Here is a 21291-nt window from a genome sequence, read left to right as displayed (position 1 = left end):
ATGTTGTTGAAAAAAAGGCATTTGTAATGAAGAACACATTGGTCTTTCAGAATTCTATCATGCAATCACCAGCATGCTTTCTATCACTAAGGCCATGTTTTCCTACCGCCAATCTTTCTTTGTTTCCAATTTTTGCATTCCAATCACCAGTAATTATCAGTGTGTCTTGATTGCATGTTGTATCAATTTCAGCCTGGAGGAGTTGGTAAAAATCTTCAGTTTCTTCATCTTTGGCCTTAGTGGCTTGTGCGTAAATTTGAATAATAGTTCTATTAACTGGTCTTGTAGGTGTATGGATAGTATCCTATCCTATCACTGACAGTGATGTACTTCAGGATAGATCTTGAAATGTTCTTTTTGACAATGAATGCTTCACCATTCCTTTTCAATTTGCCATTCTTGGCATAGTAGACCATATGTCAATTTGTCGTTCTGTGGCAGCTGCATGTTGCTGTGATGCTGAAAGCTATGTCACAGGTATTTCAAATACCAACAGGGTCACCATGGTGGACAGGTTTCAGTGGAGCTTCCAGCCTAGACAGACTAGGAAGAAGGACTTGGCAGTCTACTTCTGAAAAATCAGCCAGTGAAAACCGTATAAATAGACAGGAACATTGATATAGTGCCAGAAGACGAGCCCCTCAGGTTGGAAGGCACTCAAAGGACAACTAGGGAAGAGCTGCCTTCTCAAAGTAGAGTCGACCTTAATGATGTGAATGGAGTCAAGCTCTTAGGACATTCATTTGGTGATGTGACATAACACAAAATGAGAAAAAACAACTGCAAACATCCATTAATAAATAACTGGAATGTGGAATGTAGGAAGTATGACTCTAGGAAAATCTGAATTCTTCAAAAATGAAATGGACTGCCTAAAGATCAATATCCTAGGCATTAGTGAGCTGAAATGTACTGGTATTTGCCATTTTGAATCAAGACGTTCAGCACCTACTATGGCCTTTTATTTCTTAAAGTCAGAAAACTGTTTAGTGTCTAGTGTACAATCTTCCTTTTTTCCCTGAGCATGTGCAATTTTTTAATAAGCCTTGTAATTGCCTATGTATTATTAACTCCTAGACAGAAGAAACAGAGTTCAGCTTTTAAAATAGAGCATCATATATGTTGGCCTAGATAAATCATTTAGAAAGTTGTAGGGAGAGGTTAAACATGACATGTCACCAACATTTATTCCATCCAGATTTTAGGTAACTTTTAGGAATCTGAGCACCTTTCCTAAAAGGAAACACGTGTCTGCTCAGCCACCAGGCCTGCCTCCTAGAGGGCCTTAACGTTACCCTAAAATGTACTAAGATATCATATAATGGAAGCCACAGTGAAGCAGCCAAAGGGAGGTAGTTAAAGGAAAGGGAGGATGTCCCAGCCTTTGACCTCACAAACCTCGAGGTGAGAAAGCTCTTTAGGAGGGGAAACACATGTCTCTGCTCACGCTGCTTATTTAGAGGGAATGTAATTGATTCCAAAATAATGACTTGTTATTGGCAGAAGGTGGGTTCTACTTTTAGCAGGTGGATTCAAAATAGTTGGATAGGAAAGAATGAGGTCATAGAAATCTTATCTGGCAAAATATATCTATGGTAACAAGAAGAAAGGTTTATAGTATAGGGGCTAAGCGTAGCTGTTTTTCAGGGTATACTAAGTATCCACTGCTGCTTTCTCACGCTTTTGCTACTATCTGGTTTTCTTTTTTTCTTTGCTCCTGTCACCATTTCCTGTATGGATGTTTGAGAAATTCAACGGCAAATGGCCCACCAGGATACTGTGTTCACAGTCTTAAGTGTACTTACTAAGGAACCCTGGTCTTGGAGAATGAGTCTGGCTGGCTCTACAGAAGTTCTCTGATCAGAGAGGCCTGAGGCTATAGTATAGTGTGACTTTGGCCATCTCTTTTCTATACCCTCATTTCCAGATCTTATACTATACCCTTCTCACATTATGATGCCACATTTCTTTTTACCTGAGTGCCAAGACCTGTCCCATGAACCCCTCAAAATCTAATGTCATCTCTTGCAGTCGCTCATTCTGATCTTCCTTCCCCCTCTCCACACCATACTTTGTGAATGAAACATCTCTTTCTTGAGCTCCAATCCAAGTTTAACTGTATTAACTTACTCCCTTCTATCTTTTCAATGTGCTAGCTGTTCTTTTCTGTGCCAGTGTGTTACTAGCCAGTAACTGCTTCCTGTATTAATGGCATTTTCGTAGTCATTTGATGGAAATATAGTGCTGTCACCCAGTGATGATGAAGTTAACATTTCCAGTTAGGGGCTAGTAACTCCCTGTTGGAGGGTGGGTTAATTCTTGTGAAGATTATACTTAAAATTCTTTGAAAGTTATACTTAAGTGGCCTCACCCTTAGTTTGCTTTATACCCCTGAAACTTCCTAGCAGAGAGAAGGTGACTCAGGGTAGCCATCTTGTGGTGGACAGGCATTCCCCGGGGCCTTTTTCCAGTCACTGAGTAAAAGGTAGAATGGTATTATTATTATTTTGATTTCATTGTCATCATTATCAACATCTCCAAAGTCAAGAATCTGGAAATAATATAATGAGATGCCAAAAAAAAGAAAGAAACTTGAAAGATGTAAACAAGATTTGTCCTAGTCTTAAATAGAGCCTACATTTCTAAAATGTTTTATTGTTTTGTTTCTTCAGAATATGAAGCAATACTTAAAACCAGCATATAATTTGAAACTGTTTCTTTTGAATGTTTCTGTCATCTGGAAATGCCTGTACATAAGCCTGTGACAGATCTACTTGGCTAAAAACTCTGATGACATGTCACCCGCTCTGCGAATAGAAGAGAGCGAGCCAACATCTCATGATTGCAGGGAAAAACCTCCAGCGCTGGGGAAATAGCACATTAGCTGAAACACCACAGTCTAAATATGTAGCTCCCATGAATAATAACCACTCTGTGTATGACTTTAACAGTTTTATACCTGAAAATAGAGCCTTGTTAGTATTATAATATTTCTTTTACTAAGAATCCAAACTCTGTCGTTTTAGGACTCTCACACAGGACCAAATTTGACAGAATCAGCTATGGAACTTTGTAAAAATTCAGAAGCCTGGCTCTCACTACTAGATGGCTGAATTAAGAAAGTCTAAGGGAAAGCTCTAGCTTTAGTTTTTTAAAAAAATAATAATTGTCTGAGTGATTGCAGCCAGGGCTGAGCAAAACACTAAACTGTGGTCCTCTTGGAATTCTACGAGAACTACCAGAGAGGCTTTCTATTGTAAATTTGTTTCAAGATTGTTGTAGGCTACTCAGGATATAGGCAGGCATACTGCAGGTCACATTTCAGGCATCTTCAGAGTTGTTTTAGTTACTGAGAACAAGGATTTTTCTGACCCATCTTTGAATCCCTGTAGTCGCACATTACACCTGGGACAGAGATGGTGCTTACAAATGCATTTGTTAATAGATGTTAATTGAAGTGCCAAGACCTCTCCCTAAAAATTTAAGATTACTTAAATTTCAAGACAATTCCACTAAACAGCTGAGATCATGTATCTTTACCCATTGCCATGGACTCAATTCCGACTCACAGCGACCCTGTAAGACAGAGTAGAACTCCCCCGTGGGGTTTTACCAAGGAGTGGCTTGTGGATTTGAACTGCCAAACTTTTGGTTAGCAGCCAAGCTCTTAATGACTGCACCACCAGGACTCCTATCTTAAAGTACTTTGAAAATTGCAAAGGGAAGACATTATTCTAAAAGATAGGATTACTTAAAATATAAGTCGCTTACAATAGTCTGTTAGCTTTAATATGCATGAGTTCAATTGTTCAAAAGTAATTTTTTTCTAATGTTTTGAAGATAGAAATAGAGTACCCCCCTTATTGGTAAATATGTTTAAAGAATAAAGGAAGCGTGACTGAAAAACTATATAAGCAAGAAGTTAGATCCATTTAGCCTCACACAGAGTTAAAGTGTAAAGAGATTAAATATATAACTGTTTATGATGCTTCAGGATCATCCTTCAGACAGAATATTATAAATTAAGTGCTTACTGGCAAAGTAGCTGCATTTATCACCAGATTTTTTCAACCACCCACTTAAAATCCTTTTGTGTCTGTAGTTTGACCCAGTATTTATATTAGCCGAGGACACAAGCCTCTTTAGGTAAATAGTAACCAGGACACATACTCTGCTTTATGACTCCTGTGTTATACTTGGAAGACAGCATAGAGTATCATCTCCCTCATTTGGACTTAGAAGAAAACGGAATTTTAAATTTAACAAAGCCAGAAATCAGCCTCTCACTGTCTCCTCACAGCCTGAGTTCTATTCCCTTCTCTTGAACTCCTTGGAATTTTAAAGTTCATGGCACTCCACTAGGAATGAGAAGACCTGGATTCTATTCCTGGCACTGCTAATAAGTGGCTTTTTGACCTTAAGCAGTTGACTTAACATCAGGGCCTCCTTCCTTAGCTGTAAAATGAGAAGTTTGGCTAGATGGCTTCAGAGGTTCTTTCTGACTCTGAAATTCCACAAGTATGGAAACACTTGATAGTGACATTTATGAACTCATAATCTCTCACCCTTTCCAAAATATTTTCTTTGTGGCTTAATATCATTAATAGAGAATTTTTCAAGCCCCTTTCCTGAATTTTCTTTTTTGTTTCTTAATGACATCTTGTGTTTCTGCATTTATTTTTCACTAAGTATTCTTAGGTACATTTGTTTACATATTTGTTGTACATTGAAATAAAATAAGCATGTCATCAGGCATAAATGTTTTAATTCTTTCTGAAACAGAGCAATAATTTAGATCAACTTCTGTTTGAAGGTTTAAAAGTTTAAATGGTTTAAAAGTATCCTGGAGTACACAAACAAATTGCATTTTTCCGTAAGGATTTCAGCCATTCTGACAGCTGCCTGAAAATGTCAGGAAGTTCAAGATATCTGAATATCATTGTAGGGCTGAGTTTATAAGCCTCAGTCTTTAAATCTATTCATTTTATGTATATAACTCTAGGAACTTATAACAAAGTTTTTAAAACAAAAGTTTTTAGGGAGAAGATTGAAAAACACCTGTACTGAATATTTATTGCTTTCAGATCCTGTCTTCTAACTGGGTTATTTTATGACTTCCTTTCAGTATGAAATATAGCATGGAAATGTTAGATAATATATAAAAAAGAATTATTCAACAACCAGTGTTGGTAAGTGTTAGAATAAGTGGTAGATTTGGAGTAAAATACTTGTCAAAGCCTGCCCTTAGTTTTTGATTCTATATACAGTTTAAGATCAACTTTACCAAGAAGCAGATGAAGCAGATGCATTAAAGAACCCCGAAACATGCTCAAAAAGGACATTAAAATATCACCATTTAGTGACAGTGTCAAGAATGGCCCAACATAATGTCTCCTATAATTTAGCCACATACTACCTGGGTTTATGATGGGATTTGAAAAACAGCCTTAATTAGATTTATAAAGAATACATAGAGCTTAAAAGGTCTGGAGTGGAAGAGAAGGTAGGAGGAACAATGCGTAAGTCTGCATCGATGCTGTTGGAGAACCCACTGTCCCTCCCCCCAGGATCTTCCTCCTTTCCAGGTTAGGGTGGAGGCAGAAATGAGCACATATTTATTGTGTTCCTAGCACTGAATATATTCCTTCATATTCTTACAACAACCTCATGAAGTAAATGTAAATGTCTCCTTACAGGAGAAACCGAGGCTCAAAGATCACACAGTTACGTGGTAGCAGTAGAACTGAAACTAAGATCTCAAAATTCCAAGGAGTTAATTACAGTTAGAGAAATGGGTTCCAAGCCCTACTCCACATGGGTGCGTTTCTATGAACTTTGGCAAGGTACTTCTTTAAGCCAAGGTTTTATCAATAAGGTGCAGTTAATAATAACTCCAAACAGTTGCTATGAAGGTAAAATGTGATAAAGATCTAATCTAAGTACTTAGCACAGAGCCTCAAAGAGAGTTGGTCCTCAATGAATAGTCACTATTATTATACATGTATTAAAGTCCTACTGTTTGCAGATTGGAAACACTGGTGCCATAGTGGTTAAGAGCTACGGCTGCTAACCAAAAGGTCAGCAGTTCAATTCTACCAGGCACTCCTTGGAAACCATATGGGGCAGTTTTACTCTGTCCTATAGGGTCTCTGAGTCGGAATCAACTTGGTGATAACAGGTTTTTGGTTTGGTATGCAGATTAGGGAGCCCTGATGGCACGGTGGTTGAGTGTTTAGCTGATAATCAACAGGTCATTGGTTGGAACCTACCGGGTGCTTCCCAGGAGAAAGATGTGACAGTCTGCTTCCATAAAGGTTACAGCCTCAGAAACCCTGTGGGGCAGTTCTCCTCTGTCCTACAGGGTCACTATGAGTTGGAATCGACTGGCCGGCAGTCCTTTTTTTTTTTTTGTATCCTTTACTCAGTTCCCCCCAATGGTAAAATCCTGCAAAAGTATAGAATAAAATCACAACCAAGATATTGACATTGATACAATCCACGAATTTTGTTCAGATTTCCCCAGTTTTACTTGTACACATTTGTTTGTGTGTATGTTTCGTTTTATTCAATTTTATCTCATGTAGGCTCGTGTGTCTACCACAACAATCAAGATACAGAACATTTCCAAGGATCTTTCCTGTTGTCCTTTCATAGCCACAGCCTCTTCCCTTCTGCTCTCCCTGTCGTCAATCTTGACAACCACTAATGTGTTCTCCATTTCTAAAATCTTATCCTTTCAAACACATTATATAAATTAGATGCAGTATTTAATCTTTTGGGCTTGACTTTCTTCACCCAGCATAATTCCCTGGAGATGCATCAGGTTGTTGCATCTATCAATAGTTCACTTCTTTTTATTGCTGAGTATTGTTCATTGTGACGCAGTAGTTAAGTGCTCAGCTGCTGAAACCAAAAGGTTGTTGGTTTGAACCCACCAGCCACTCTTCGGGAAAAAGATGTGGCAATCTTCCTCAAAGATCTATAGCCTTGGAAACCCAGTGGGGCAGCCTACTCTGTCCTGTAGCGTTGCTATGAGTCCGAACTGACTGTGGCAATGAGTTTTTGAGTTTGAGTGTTCCGTGGTATGGATGTGTCACAGTTTGTTTAACTGTTTATCAATTGAAGGACATCTAAGCTTGTTCTAGTTTTTTGGCTATTGCGAATAAAGCCACCAGGGACATTCATTTACAGGTTTTTGTGTGGATGTAAGTTTTCATTTGGCATCTCATTGTTTAATTAGCATTTCCCTGATTACCAGTGAGGTTGACGAGCTCTTCATATATTTATAGATCATTCATGTTTCCTCTTCTGAGAAGGGCCTATTTTGCTCGTTTTTCTATTGGGTTGGGTTTGGTTTTGTGCAGATTACTATTTTGACACTTTTTAGCCTCCCATAGAGTAATTATCTTGAAGCAGGCACAGATGTGAAAGTGAATATATAATGTTTTAAAGATCACACAGAGGAAACCATTCTGACTTGAGTATGTTGTGAGGTGCTATCGAGTTGTTTTCGACTCATAGTGACTTGAGGATAGGACCTTATTATTTAAACTTTACACAGCATATTTGCTGAATTAGATTTAAAGTAGCTGTAGACTTTTTTTTTTTTTTTATAGACTTACCCTGGTGGAGTAGTAGTTAAGTGCCACGGCTGCTAACCATAGGGTCAGCAGTTCGAATCCGCCAGGCACTCTTTGGAAACTCTGTGAGGCGGTTCTACTCCGTCCTATAGGGTCGCTATGAGTCGGAATCGACTCGAGGGCACTGGGTTTTTTTTTTATAGACACTAATTGAGAAACAAGTACACAAAACCTAGAAATGTTCCTGGGGAGGCAATTCTAACATTTCCATGGTAGGCCAATTTGGTCATGGCTCAGGAAGCCTTTCCACACATTTGGGCTGCCTTGTTTTCCTGTTTTGGCAGTAGCACACCTTAGCTGAAACAAGCACATGGGTACCTAGTTTATTCTTTCCTCCCAAAATAAGCAGTATCATCCCTTGCCATGGTCCTGATTTCTTCTAACCTAAAGACATCACTATCATTGTACATACAGGCAGCTATAATAGACTTCATAAAGAGCTATGAAGTCAGTCTTTATATATGCCCCATTCGTATTTTATATAAAGACAGAAGTTTGTTAAGCTTTCAAAAATCTTTTGAGACACACACACACAGAAATTGGTGCGCATGTTGTTCTGCTGTGCCCAGTGGTAAACTCCTATCGGCACTGAAGAGTGCGTCCCAAGGCTAGCCAAGGAGGGGAAGGTGTGAGGTATGTCAGGAGGGGTGGATTCTTGTCTCTAAAAAAAGGAGTTTACTTTTCCTAATGAAAAAGCTAAAGTTGGCCATTGTCATTGTGTGATATTAACACCAGTCCTTCTGGCAAGTTTGAAAATACTGGGCTCCATTATAAAAGTTAAAAATGTCCTGGACCTGGAGTTGTTTACCCAGAGCGTGAGCTGCTCTAAAGTTACAGAGCTCTGGTTGGAAGAGGTGGCTTGAAGGCCGCCTCCGAGTAACTGACGTCACAGCAGTTTCAGCTGCTGCTGTGACACTGAGCTGAGCAGCTTTTTGATTTGCGAAGCTTTCAAAAGGACTTGTCAGTACTGCTCTGTTGAATGGTTGTGCTTATTTAGCATTCCCATTTCTTGTAAAAAAGCAAGATTAACCGAGCTGAGACTTTTCTCTTTGGGATAACTAGCTATCCTTTCTACTTCCTTCCATTGCTAGATTGACCAGTGGTCGAACGTGCATGGGATTTTTCCCCACTGCGAACAGGTATGTTTTCTTTCTGGAAGTTAGAAACCAAGTGCCTAATTGTGGCAGAATATAGAGGGGCGGCTGATGTGTTTCAAAATACGGGTACTGTTTGAGCTGAGGGTTATTTCAACATCTGCCTGTGTCTCTGCGTCTGGTTTTAAAAACAGCGGGGCGGGGTACATAACGGACTGTACTGACTCCTGGGGACGAGGCGATTCAGCTGCTGAGGGTGGATTTCCCAATTCTGTACAGAGTGCCGTCTACTCTCTGAGCTTGTATTTTTCAAACGCTGCTTCTCAGCACTTCGAACAATACTCTGTACACAGATTTCACTCAATATATTTATTAGAATGAAGAGTTTTTTTTTAATTTGCAAAGTGACGTTTGCAGCCCTGGAGATTGCTGGTATTTGGAAATCGCAGTTAATAAATAAATAAATGTAGTTTTATCCAAGTTTTAAGAGTTTGCTCATTGCATGATGACAGTTTCTGTAATTCGAGTGCCATTCATTATGGATTAATCTCCTGCAGGTAGAAGGGAACCATACCATCACATCTTCTTTTGTTTATGCTCATTAATTTTAGCTATTTGTTTTCCCAAGACAAAAGCATCTTTCAAAACTTTTATTTTATAAGCTAACTAGAAGTAAAGCTAGTGCCCCAACAGCTTGGGTGTTTTCTACTTGGAGTAAATAAACAGGAGAGAAAAAGAAGGAGAAGACAATTAAATGAGGAGGCAAAATTGATTTCTTTGGAAATTCTTCTGGTAGTGTCTGCTTGACCTTGTTTGGAACATGAGGAACATGCTGAAATTGCAATAAATAATAATAAAAATGTTTCCTTTCACCCAGTAACAAAATCTAATCATGGTAGTCTTTAGAAGGATGCATTTGCAAACAAAAGGGGAAGAACAAGGTAGGTTAATTAGTTGAAATGATGCAAATGATTTATAATATCCTGGAGAAATGGCAAGAGTATTTTGGAGGGAAAAGGTGCATTACTCCAATGGATATGGGCATGGGAATCCCTAGTTTAAAGTTAAGCAGAAACAGAACCTGCCCAGGGCAAATGATTCCTCCAGGAATTGTAAGGTTGGCAGCCCCTAGTGTTTGGCATTTTTATTGGAATATATATAATCATCTACATTTGAAAAATCTTCAGTTATATGAAAAGTAATATGTTTAGAAAAAGGAAATAAGAGAGCAATAAACAAGTACTAGGAAAAAAAAATCTCAAAAGCGAGACGTAGCTATTAAAAAAAATTAATAATTTTTTTTTAAAAAAAGCCTTCCCTAAAACTCTCTTTCATTGTTTGGCTAACATTTAGTTTTCAATGGAGAAGATGGAGGTCAGAATGGTAACCATGGAGACATAGTAAGAATGAAGCACCCTTCAGATGAAAGACTTAGCATGACCAAATTGAAGCTGATTTGGGGAATGAAAATAATTTGTCAGAACCCTGACTATGTTACTCTTATGTTTTGCTCACTGGTAGGGCCAGAGGTTAGCAGACTGACTGTTTTTCTCCCATCACCATACTAACTCAACCCACTCACAACTCTTTACAATTCTGGCTTCCAACTTTGGGGAGGGGGAGGTAGGTTAAAAGGAACTACTTAATGCCAGCATATAGTTGTCGTAGACTACTTATGTAGTTCACTCTGTCCTTTACACATTAGCTCTAACAAATTTTTATTCTGAATGAAATTCTAAAAGTAATGAAATGGAGAATGAAAGCGACATAGAGGGTAGGGCACATAGCAGAAATCCTTCTTTCTCTCCCACATAGATGCCGATATCTGTGGGAGAAAAAAAGTGGCAGCTATGAACAAAGAGAAGGGTTGTGTTTGCCTCCGTAAAGAGCACTGAAATTGAGTTTTTGTCTGCTGGACCAATTCACCCCATAACTTTTCATTACAGAACATTCTATTCCTACAAAGATGCCCCTTCAATTTAATATTTTTTATATTTAACTTAGCATTATAACAAAAGGAGCTTTTTAAAGATTTGTCTATTCAAATTTTTGCTAACAATAAAAAAGCTGTTCTCTAAATACTTGCCATGTATCCTTAAAGTACTTGAAAAATACTGAGGCCAAAGGAAAGTCATTGGAAATAAAAGAGATTTCAAACAGGTGCAGACTTGTTTCTATAAAATTTCTAATGAAAGATCAGCATAAGTTGTGTTCTAGGGAAAGAAAACATTGAGGGAGAGGACAAATAAAGGGAAGGAGGGAAGGAAGATAGGAGAAAAGGAGGGAGAGAGGGGCATGATAAGAAATCAAGAAATGGACATTTATCGAGCACCCACTGTGAGCCAGAAGAGTGTTAGCACTTTTACGGAGCATTATGTCTCTTGCTTGGAGCCCTGGTTCGCAGTGGTTAAGAGCTCGGCTGCTAACCAGAAGGTCGGCAGTTGGAATATACTGGCCACTCCTTGGAAACCCTATGGGGCAGTTCTACTCTGCCTCTGAGTTCGAATCAACTTAACGCAACAGGTTTGGTTTTGGTTTGAATGTCTCTGACTCACGTAATTCTCATAATGATTCTATGGTCCCACTTTATTTGTAGAGGAGGAAGCAATATATGTAGTCACATTGCACTTGGTATTTATGACAAGGCAGAGATGCTAAGAAGGCTACATAAATCCTGCCACAAAAATCGGCGCATATTTTGCTCTATAGAATTTTTTTTCCCAAAGTCATCTTTTTGATTCATAACCATCACATTTCCTGGCACTAGATACTGCTCTGTCCCTGGAAAGATGAAGCTTTGTTGACTGACCCTCCTCCATATTAAGTGATGAGTTTGGCTCTTTGCAAATTAATACAGGATTTAGTCTGCTTCGAGAATAGTACCTGGGTTCAGATATAGTCCTGTTACCAAGAACAAGCCAAATTTAGAGTATTCCTGGATGGTCTTCAGGGAGGTAAAAAGAGAAGGGCCTGACAGCATTTTGACTCTGATATGGAAGTGGTTATAGAAGAGTTAGGAATAGAGAGAAAAAAATGGAGCCATTTGCTACATAATTGTTAGAGAAACTTCATGAGGATTTTTTAATATTGCCAGTGGTTTAAAATGGTTGGCATAAAGCACAGAATCTCACAGTACCTCTTTTCCAGATAGCATGAAATTGGTTTCCTCTCTCTTTGTAATGTCCCTGCTTAAATCTGCAACTATCTCTTGATTTTATTTATTTATTTATCTTTCATTTGCTCTCTCTCATGTAGAACTACCCCACTTGTCCTAAGAAGTTCCAGTAAACTGGACAGCAAGACATACTCTGCTCACAGCTAATTACGCACAGTTTTAAAGTCGTCTGCCAGTCTCTCAAAATAAGCACTGTCTGTATTTCCTGTGAGCAGTTCTTGGATGAACCTGAAAGATTACTAGATAATCAAGATTAATAAAAGTTAGAGCAGTCAAAACAAAAAGCAAATCCTGCTTCTTCTCTACTGTCTCTTGTTGGGTCTTCATTGACATATTTATTTTAGAGCAGCTGTGCATTTGCTATGGCAGATACTTGTGGTCACTGGCTCATACTTTTGGGGGTTAGCAAAGAAAGGAATAACAGGGGATGGAGAAAATGAAGTTAGAAATACAGTATTACTAAGTAGATAAAATGAGGCATGATAACATTTTTAATGACTAAATCTGAAATTACATTTTTTCCTGACTGAATTAATCATAGTATTGTGAGTGCCAAAGAAAAAGGTAAAAATCATCAAAGTGTCTGTAGCAAATAGTTTGAGACAAGAGTAACGATATAGATTCCAGTATTATTAGGGTGTTTTGAGAGGTGAAGCTGTGCATCTATAGCTAACATTTTCTTAATCCTTATTAGTCTAACTCGTTAATAGATTGCAGCTCAGTTAATCCTTATTACAAACAAAAAAAAAATTCCTTATTAGTCTGTTATAATTAATTAATAGATTACAGTGTAGAATAGTTTCCCACTCAGATATGTTTAGAACAGTCTGACAAAAATAAGTCTTAAGTGTTTGTCTTATATTTGGGATTTGAAATTAAGCAGCCATCTTTTGTGACTACAAAAGTGGCATTTGCTGCCTGGCTATGTAAGTTTAATTCCACAATGCCAGCATTCAAGAAGCTATAGACTCTTGGAAAATTTGCCCATAATTAGTATAAGCTGCCACCTGATAAGGCAATTTGGTAATGAACTAGTAAACTGAAGAGTTAGACTTCTTATAGGCATGCTTATTGTAGATGGATAGTCAAACATTTTAAATATGTTTTTTACCCATTAAAAAGTATATGACTTTATTAATTACACATATATTTAGTTGAAAGCAGAGCAAGATTTTAAATGTAAAATAGAAAAAAATTTAAATTTCACAAATTGCATTCAATGTGGCATTTAATGTTTATAACAACCTTGTCGATAAGCCTCCATTTTAATGTAAATTAACTAAAACTCAGAAAGTTTAGATGACTTATAACAGAATTGGAAACCCTGGTGGCGTAGTGGTTAAGTGCTACGGCTGCTAACCAAGAGGTCGGCACTTCAAACCCACGAGGCCCTCCTTGGAAACTCTATCGGGCAGTTCTACTCTGTCCTGTAGGGTCGCTATGAGTGGGAATCGACTCGACGGCAGTGAATTTGGTTTTTTTTTGTTATAACAGAATTACAGATCTCAGATTTAAGCTGCATCTTCAAACCCTAAATACACATACCCTTGGATGCTAGAAACCTAATTATTTCAGTCACTATTTAATATAATAGAAGATTTCCTGGTCAACGGAGTCAGATGTTCTTTTTCTGGTCTCAGAACTCTAATAGCCTCAATAGATTATGGTATATAGTCTATGAGAAGGAATAGGCAGCATGAATAAAATTTAACATATGAATCACAGGATAGTTTTCAATGTTTTCAGATTTTGTTTGATGAGGTAAAATAATGAAAGTATTATAATTTAGTGTGATCTCTTATTGGTACATCTCTTCCAGAGTGACAACTAACCTTGGAGTCATAGTTGATATTGTTGTCATTTTTGACATTAAGTCACAGAAATACATAATCAGGTTGCATCAGAACAGGAAGAGTAATTCAATTGCAGCAGAATCTGACATAGTTGTATAAACATGACCATGTAAATTTGATACCACCATTCTTAGATATTCACGGAAAAAAAAAAAAAAAAACTAGATGAAGTGGTTAGTTAAAGGTACATGTATATCTCACATATGCATTTAACCATCTTGTCCACTGTAATTTTGCTGTCTGGTCTCAGAATGGAGAGAAGAAAAAAAATACGTTGGTAATATCTATTGACCAAGTGTGTTTCTTGTGTTTATGCAAATCGGTATCACCTCTTTTTTTTGAGTCCAATTTTCCTAGAGTTTGTTTATGTGAACAGCTCTTGACAAAATGATAAAATATGTTCCCAGAAACCACATGGGTTTGGAACTCTCTCTTGTTATGTTTACATTAGGCTTTCTTTTAAAGGCAAGTGAGACTGTTTCAAATAAAACAACTCCAAGCTTCCAAGAAACAGTTAAGAGAAGGCAGAGACAAGCAGAAACACCTCTTCGCTGACACTCACGCAGTTGCCATGGACCTGCATAAGCAGTGGGAGAACACAGAGACTAGCTGGCATAAGGAAAAGATGGAATTACTGGACCAGTTTGACAATGAAAGAAAGGAATGGGAAAGTCAATGGAAGATCATGCAGAAGAAGATAGAAGAGGTACAAGTTGATTTGTTTTGAATGCATTGTAAATGTCAACCTCAGAATGAAAATTAAAGTTAGTCTTGTATTAGAAATTTTTTTTTAATTCAACCTAATATGTGCATGTCTCAGTAATATTTACTAGTCTCAAAATATCTTAACCTTAGCCAATGGTGTCTTAAGACCTATGCTTATTTTGTAGCCCCACATGGAAACTAAGAACTTGAATTGTCATTCCAAAATGTGTCCACTTATTATTTCATGGCCAGAGAGCCTTGATATCAAAAATGGGGTATGTATTTTGCAAGAGTTTTAAAACACCAGGGCCTAGCTCAAGACAGTAAGACTTAATTGTTGGATCATATGTTAGTGAAATTACAATTAGTCATTAGAATATAAAGCTTTCCTTTCCTGAGATGATTTATAAATAATGTCTACCAAAGGAAATTACATGCTAGGCAACTCAGTGTGATCAAAAGGAGTGTCATATATCAAACAAAATGGCACTGGACATGAGATTTATTCTGACAAGTGGTGCTACATTTATTGGTGCATTTAAAAGAAAGGGATTATGAAAAATGACATGCCATAACTCTGACACAAACAGTCCTTTTATCTCCATTAACCATCCCTGGTCTGTCAGGCCTGGAATATTCAAGCATTTACGTTAGTGTACGCTTAGGTTTGCTCCAACTGAAAATTATTTATACTTACCTTGCATTCTTCTGGTAACAGCCATAGTTTCAGCTTCTGTGGATTTATGCATATTACCCAAGTGGTTGTTTTAAGAGACTTTTTGGCCTTTATTCACAGGCAATCAGAGCATGTGTCTTACGTGTTTATAGTACACATGTTTTTTTTGTTATTAACACCCATGCAATTGACTGTGAATAAAATCCAAATTGGCAAGCTAAAAGGAAAAAAAAAGTATCTATTAAGCCCTTCCTCTAAACTTGAACCAAGAAGGAAGGCATACCATGCATGATTAGAGGTTGAAAAGCAAAGAAACCTACCTTTTTGCTTGTAAAGAATTCCGTCCTTATTCCTCTATAGTTTGGCAAAGGAGCCAGCTCCTGCTTACTCCCTTAATGCCTCTACCCAGATATTCATATTGGATCAACAAGGAGATGCCCAGGTCAAATCAAAATCTAAACTCTACTTCAATCACAAGCAGACCTCTAGTCATGGGTCATTGGCTCCCAAAAGTCTGGGAGGTTCTGTTAGTAAGTCTCATGCAATTCTAGCATCCAATCAAAATAGTTAAGTCAGGCAGGATTTGTCTACATGAAACCATGTACCTTAAACTGTCTTGTGTCTGGTTAACTTTGTTATAGTCGAACAATTATTCTGACTACTCTATAGGTTTCCTCTATGGTAAATATTATCCCTATCAATTAACCAAACAAAAAACAAAAAAAAACCCTGTTGCCATCAAGTTGATTCAGACTCATAGTGAACCTATAGCGATCTTATCAATTAGCAGTCATTAAACATATTTTAAACAGGATTATTGTTCATATAGATACTGTCCTTTTTAAGACTCACTATTTTCCATGTCAGGGAACCAGAAGGACTGCAATGAAGAAATATTTTCTTCATCTTGCACAGTTACTGTGGTGATTTTCAGTCCTGCTGTCTGAATAGTACCTGAGTATATAGCTCTATAGCTGGGAACTTGCCCCTAGGTGATGTTCTCCAATCCCTAAATATCAGCACTATGCTCTTCTTATCATATTATATATGTTGTTGTTGTTGTGGTTAGGTGCCCTCGAGTTGGTTCCGACTGATAGCGACCCTGTGCATAACAGAATGAAACACTGCCCGGTCCTGAGCTTTCCTTACTATCGTTGTTATGCTTGAGCCCATTGTTGCAGCCACTGTGTCAGTCCACCTCGTTGAGGGTCTTCCCCTTTTCGGCTGACCCTGTACACTGCCAAGCACGATGTCCTTCTTCAGGGACGGATCCCTCCTGACAGCATGTCCAAAGTATGTAAAACACAGTCTCGCCATCCTTGCTTCTAAGGAGCATTCTGGTTGTACTTCTTCTAAGACAGATTTGTTCGTTCTTTTGGCAGTCCATGGTATATTCAATATTCTTCACCAGTACCACGATTCAGAGGTGTCAATTCTTCTTCAGTCTTTCCTTATTCATTGTCCAGCTTTCACATGCATATGATGTGACTGAAAATACCATGGGTTGAGTCAGGCTCACCCTAGTCTTCAAGGTGACATCTTTGCTCTTCAACACTTTAAAGAGGTCCTTTGCAGCAGATTTACCCAATGCAGTGCATCTTTTGATTTCTTGACTGCTGCTTCCATGGCTGTTGATAGTGATCCAAGTAAAATGAAATCCTTGACAACTTCAGTCTTTTCTCTGTTTATCATGATGTTGCTCACTGGTCCAGTTGTGAGGATTTTTGTTTTCTTTATGTTGAAGTGCAACGCATACTGAAGGCTGTGGTGTTTGATCTTCATCAGTAAGTGCTTCAGGTCCTCTTCACTTTCAGCAAGCAAGGTTGTGTCATTTGCATAACACAGGTTGTTAATGAGTCTTCCTCGAATCCTGATGCCCAGTTCTTCTTCATATAGTCCAGCTTCTCGGATTATTTGCTCAGCATCAGAACAAGGGGCTACTGATTGGTTTAAAGTCAGGAAAGGTGTGTGTCAGGGTTGTATTCTTTCACCATACCTATTCATATTATATATGTATGATTACACGTATATTAACATACATATTATGTATCTTAAAACATGCTCAGAGGGTACTTTCATCAAGCCTTCAAAGCTGGAGGTAAAAAGACTAAGAAAACAGAAGGAAAGTATCTTCACATTGTCACAGAAAGAATCAATTTTTAAAAAAGCTAAAATTAAGAAATCAACACTTAGAAAAATTATGTCATGCCACAAACACAGTAGACTGTATTTGTATAACATTTACCACTAAGTTTTATGTATTGAATCAGATACAGATTATTGAGCCATGTATTAGAAAATTGTAGATACCCAGGTACAGACATATAGCTTCAGTGATTTCAAGTGACCGTATCACCTAGTGAGAAAATCTGGTGTTGGATATTAAGACTTGTAATTATTCTCTTATCAGCCACTAACAACAATCACTGCATTTGCAATTGCAAAATAAGATGTACATACATGGATTGTTTGGAACCTGGAATAATCCGGATAGAAACTCTGGGTAGAGTTCATAGGTGGTTGATAGAGTTGAGAGATGTCTGGGAACTTTGCTTCACAGTGCACTCATTCCTGCTTCTTTCCTCTGGTGGAATGATTAGATAACCATTGACAATGGCTGGCTACCCAGTAACACAGATTCCTTTATACAAAATAAATGTTTTTCCATCACAAATATTGTATTTTTTATTTTAACCTTACCTAGGCTCACAAAAGGATTTAAGATGGCATACAAAATTACAGATAAGGTAAAGAATGCAAAACTAAAAAGATGAGATGAAGACAAGAGGAAGGTTGGTATGTGAAATGCATGTGCTGGGCCCAAGCTTTCTAGCAGCATACAAAATTTACCAAGTGTATATATTTCAATATTTAGAAGACAAAAACGAACCTGTTTCCCAGGAATAGCATTTTTTTTCTCCCTGGTTTTGAAACTAAAGCAATTTTGTTTTCTCCCATGGCTCTCCACCAAAACAAAACAAAACACAATGTCAGGAACAACATCCTTATACTTAACATCATACTTTTTAGGGCTGTTTTTTATAATATCCCTCAAGGCCAGTGAAAATCATAATGCCTAATGGAATTCAGTAAAAATAATTTTACAGGGGCCTAAACATTTGATTCAGGGCTAGAGTTTGAGGCTATTCTGACTTAATGCTAGAGTCATAAGTATCTAAAGAAATAAATGGATATATATCCCTCAGGCATGTATACTGTTTCTGATACTTGAGATTTGAGTAAATATTGAACAGCAATAAATCTGATACTATATTCCTTGAATTGTGTTTGTAGTGCAGATACTGATTGTGGCCGTAAAATATAGACCCATTTGCTTAATAGTTATCTAACCATCTCTCTTGAAATTTGACAAGAACTCCAAAGAGCACTTCCTTGTCTATTTAGAGGTGAGCTGAGTGAATGCATACAGGCATCATCGAGATCTGTCTAATCAAGAAGGAAGCCTTAAGAGTTCTGTTATGTAGAATTCTGTTAGATTGCATAGGATGTTGTCACATTTGTTTTAATCTGGACGAGAAGTGTTTTTAGAATGTGTATAGCCATGGCATGGTATTAAAAATAATCTCAGTAATATTTAGCCTTGATCAACTTAACTTCCAAAGGAAACATCGTTTGATTGCAAAATGTCTACTTTGGGAATGGAATGAGCTGACTTACTAAATGAGGTTGTTAACTATTAAACAGTTAAATAATGGTGTAGAAATAGGGTCATATATCAGAAAAAAAAGACTTTCAGTTAAACTCTTCTTTCTCTCTGAAAGCAACTAGAGATCATGGCCAATTATTGATTCAGTTCATTTCAATTTTGTGTTTCTGTATCATCGTAATACCTATATATAGGAATCAACCAAAAAAAAAAAAAAAAAAACCCTTCGCCATCGAGTCAATTCAGACTCATAGCAACCCTAGGATAAAGTAGAACTACCCCCATAGGGTTTCCAAGGCGTGGCTGATGGATTTGAACTGCCCACCTTTTGGTTAGCGCCTGAGCTCTTAATCACTGTGCCACCAGGGCTCCATATATAGGAACAGGTTTATTTTGTTTTTTATTGTATTTTAAGTGAAAGTTTACAGCTCAAGTTAGTTTCTCATACAAAAATTTAGACACACATTATTATGTGTGTCTAGTTGCTATCCCTGTAATATGTCAGCACACTCCTCCCTTCCACCCCAGATTTCCCATGTCCATTCAACTAGCACTCTGTCCCTTTCTGCCTGCTCATCTCACCTCTGGGCAGGAGCTGCCCGTTTAGTCTCATGTATGTATTTGAACTAAGAAGCACAGCTTTCGTGAATATCATTTTATGTTTTATAGTCCAGTCTCATCTTTGTCTGAAGAGTTGGCTTCAGAAATGGTTTTAGTTCTGGGTTAACAGAGAGTTAGGGGGCCATGTCTTCTGGGGTTCCTCTAGTCTCTATCAGACCATTAAGTCTGGTCTTTTTCCTAGAATTTGAGTTCTGCGCCATACTTTTTTCCTGCTCCATCAGGCACTCTCTGTTGTGTTCCCTATCAGGGCAGTCATTGGTGGTAGCCGGGCACCATCTAGTTCTTCTGGTCTCAAGCTGATGGAGTTTCTGGTTAATGATGCCCTTTTTTGATTCATGGGTTTTTTTGTTTGTTTGTTTGTTTGTTTTTATGTTCCTTGTGTCTTTGGTGTTCTTCATTGTCATTTACTCCAGGTGGGTTGGGACAGGTTGATGCATCTTAGATGGCTGTTTGCTAGCTTTTAAGACCCCAGATGCCACTCACCAAAGTGGGATGCAGAAGATTTTCATAGTAAACTTTGCTATGCCAGTTGACCTAGATGTCCCCTGAAACTATGGTCCCCAGACCACCGCCCCTGCTACTCTGTCCCTTGAAGTGTTTGGTTGTATTCAGAAAACTTCTTAGCTTTTGATTTAGTCCAATGGTGCTGACTTCCCCTGTATTACGTGTTGTCCTTCCCTTCACCTAATTCTTGTCTATTTATCTGGTTAGTGAATATTACTTTCCCTCCCTCCCCACTCTCATAACCGTCAAAGAATGTTTTCTTCTGTGTTTAAACCTTTTCTTGAGTTCCTATAATAGTGGTCTCCTGGACTGTTTGTCCTTTTGCAACTGACTGATTTCACTCAGCATTTATGCCTTCAAGATTCATCCATGTTACGAGATGCTTTGCAGATTCATTGTTCTTTATCATTATACCATAATTCGTTTATCCACTTACCCATTGATGGGCACCTAGGTTGTTTCCATCTTTCTGCTATTGTGAACAGTGCTTCAGTGAACATGGTTGTGCATATACCGATTAGTGTGAGGGTTCTTATTTCTCTAGGATATATTCCGAGGAGTAGGATTGTTGGATCTTATGGTACTTCTATTTCCAGCTTTTTAAAGAAGTGCCAAATTGATTTCTAGAGTGGTTGTACCATTTTACATTCTCACCAGCAGAGTGTAAGTGTTCAAGTCTCTCTGCAACCTCTCCAACATTTATTGTTTTGTGTTTTTTGGATTAATGCTAGCCTTGTTGGGCTGATACAGCATCTCATGGTAGTTTTGATTTATGTTTCTCTAATGGCTAATGATCATGAGCATTTCCTCGTGTATCTGTTAGCTGCCTGAATGTCTTCTTTGGTGAAGTGTCTGTTCATATCCTTTGCCCATTTTTTAATTGTGTTATTTGTCTTTCTGTTGTTGAGGTTTTGCAGTATCTTGTAGATTTTAGAAATTAGACCCTGATCAGATATGGCGTAGCCAAAAAAATTTTTACCAGTCTGTAGCTTGTCTTTTTATTCTTTTGGTGAAGATTTTTGATGAGCATAAGTGTTTAATTTTTAGGAGATCCCAGTTATCTAGTTTCTCTTCTGGTGTTTTGCATTGTTAGTAATGTTTTATATTCTGTTTATACCATGTATTAGGGCTCCTAGTGTTTCCCTATTTTTTCTTGCATGATCTTTATTGTTTTAGATTTTAAATTTAGACCTTTGGTCCATTTTGAGTTAGTTTTTGTGCATGGAGTGAATGTGCATGGGTCTTGTTTCATTTTTTGCAGATGGATATCCAGTTATACCAGCACCATTTGTTAAAGAGACTGTCTTTTCCCCATTTAATGGACTTTGTGACATATCGGCTACTCATAGGTGGATG

At 37.8% G+C, this 21291-nt stretch overlaps 1 protein-coding gene across 2 annotated transcripts in view; it reads left to right on the top strand.

The window, feature by feature from the left end:
• Positions 1-21291, top strand: part of KIAA0408 (KIAA0408 ortholog) — a 39792-nt gene that overhangs the window by 7596 nt on the left and 10905 nt on the right. The window contains exons 2-3 of one of the 2 annotated variants that reach the window (XM_023558508.2): positions 8732-8779; positions 14228-14468. In XM_023558508.2, the coding sequence (XP_023414276.2) occupies positions 8754-8779; positions 14228-14468 (267 nt within the window). In that variant the 5' untranslated portion in view covers positions 8732-8753. Of the gene's footprint in view, positions 1-8731; positions 8780-14227; positions 14469-17847; positions 17936-21291 lie in introns of those variants that run through there. The other variant, XM_010593606.3, reaches the window with a different exon arrangement.

Source organism: Loxodonta africana, chromosome 1 (assembly GCF_030014295.1).
Source record: "Loxodonta africana isolate mLoxAfr1 chromosome 1, mLoxAfr1.hap2, whole genome shotgun sequence".
NCBI lineage: Eukaryota > Metazoa > Chordata > Mammalia > Proboscidea > Elephantidae > Loxodonta > Loxodonta africana.
Note: the sequence above shows the minus strand (reverse complement) of the source record. Positions and strands in the feature narration are given on the sequence as shown.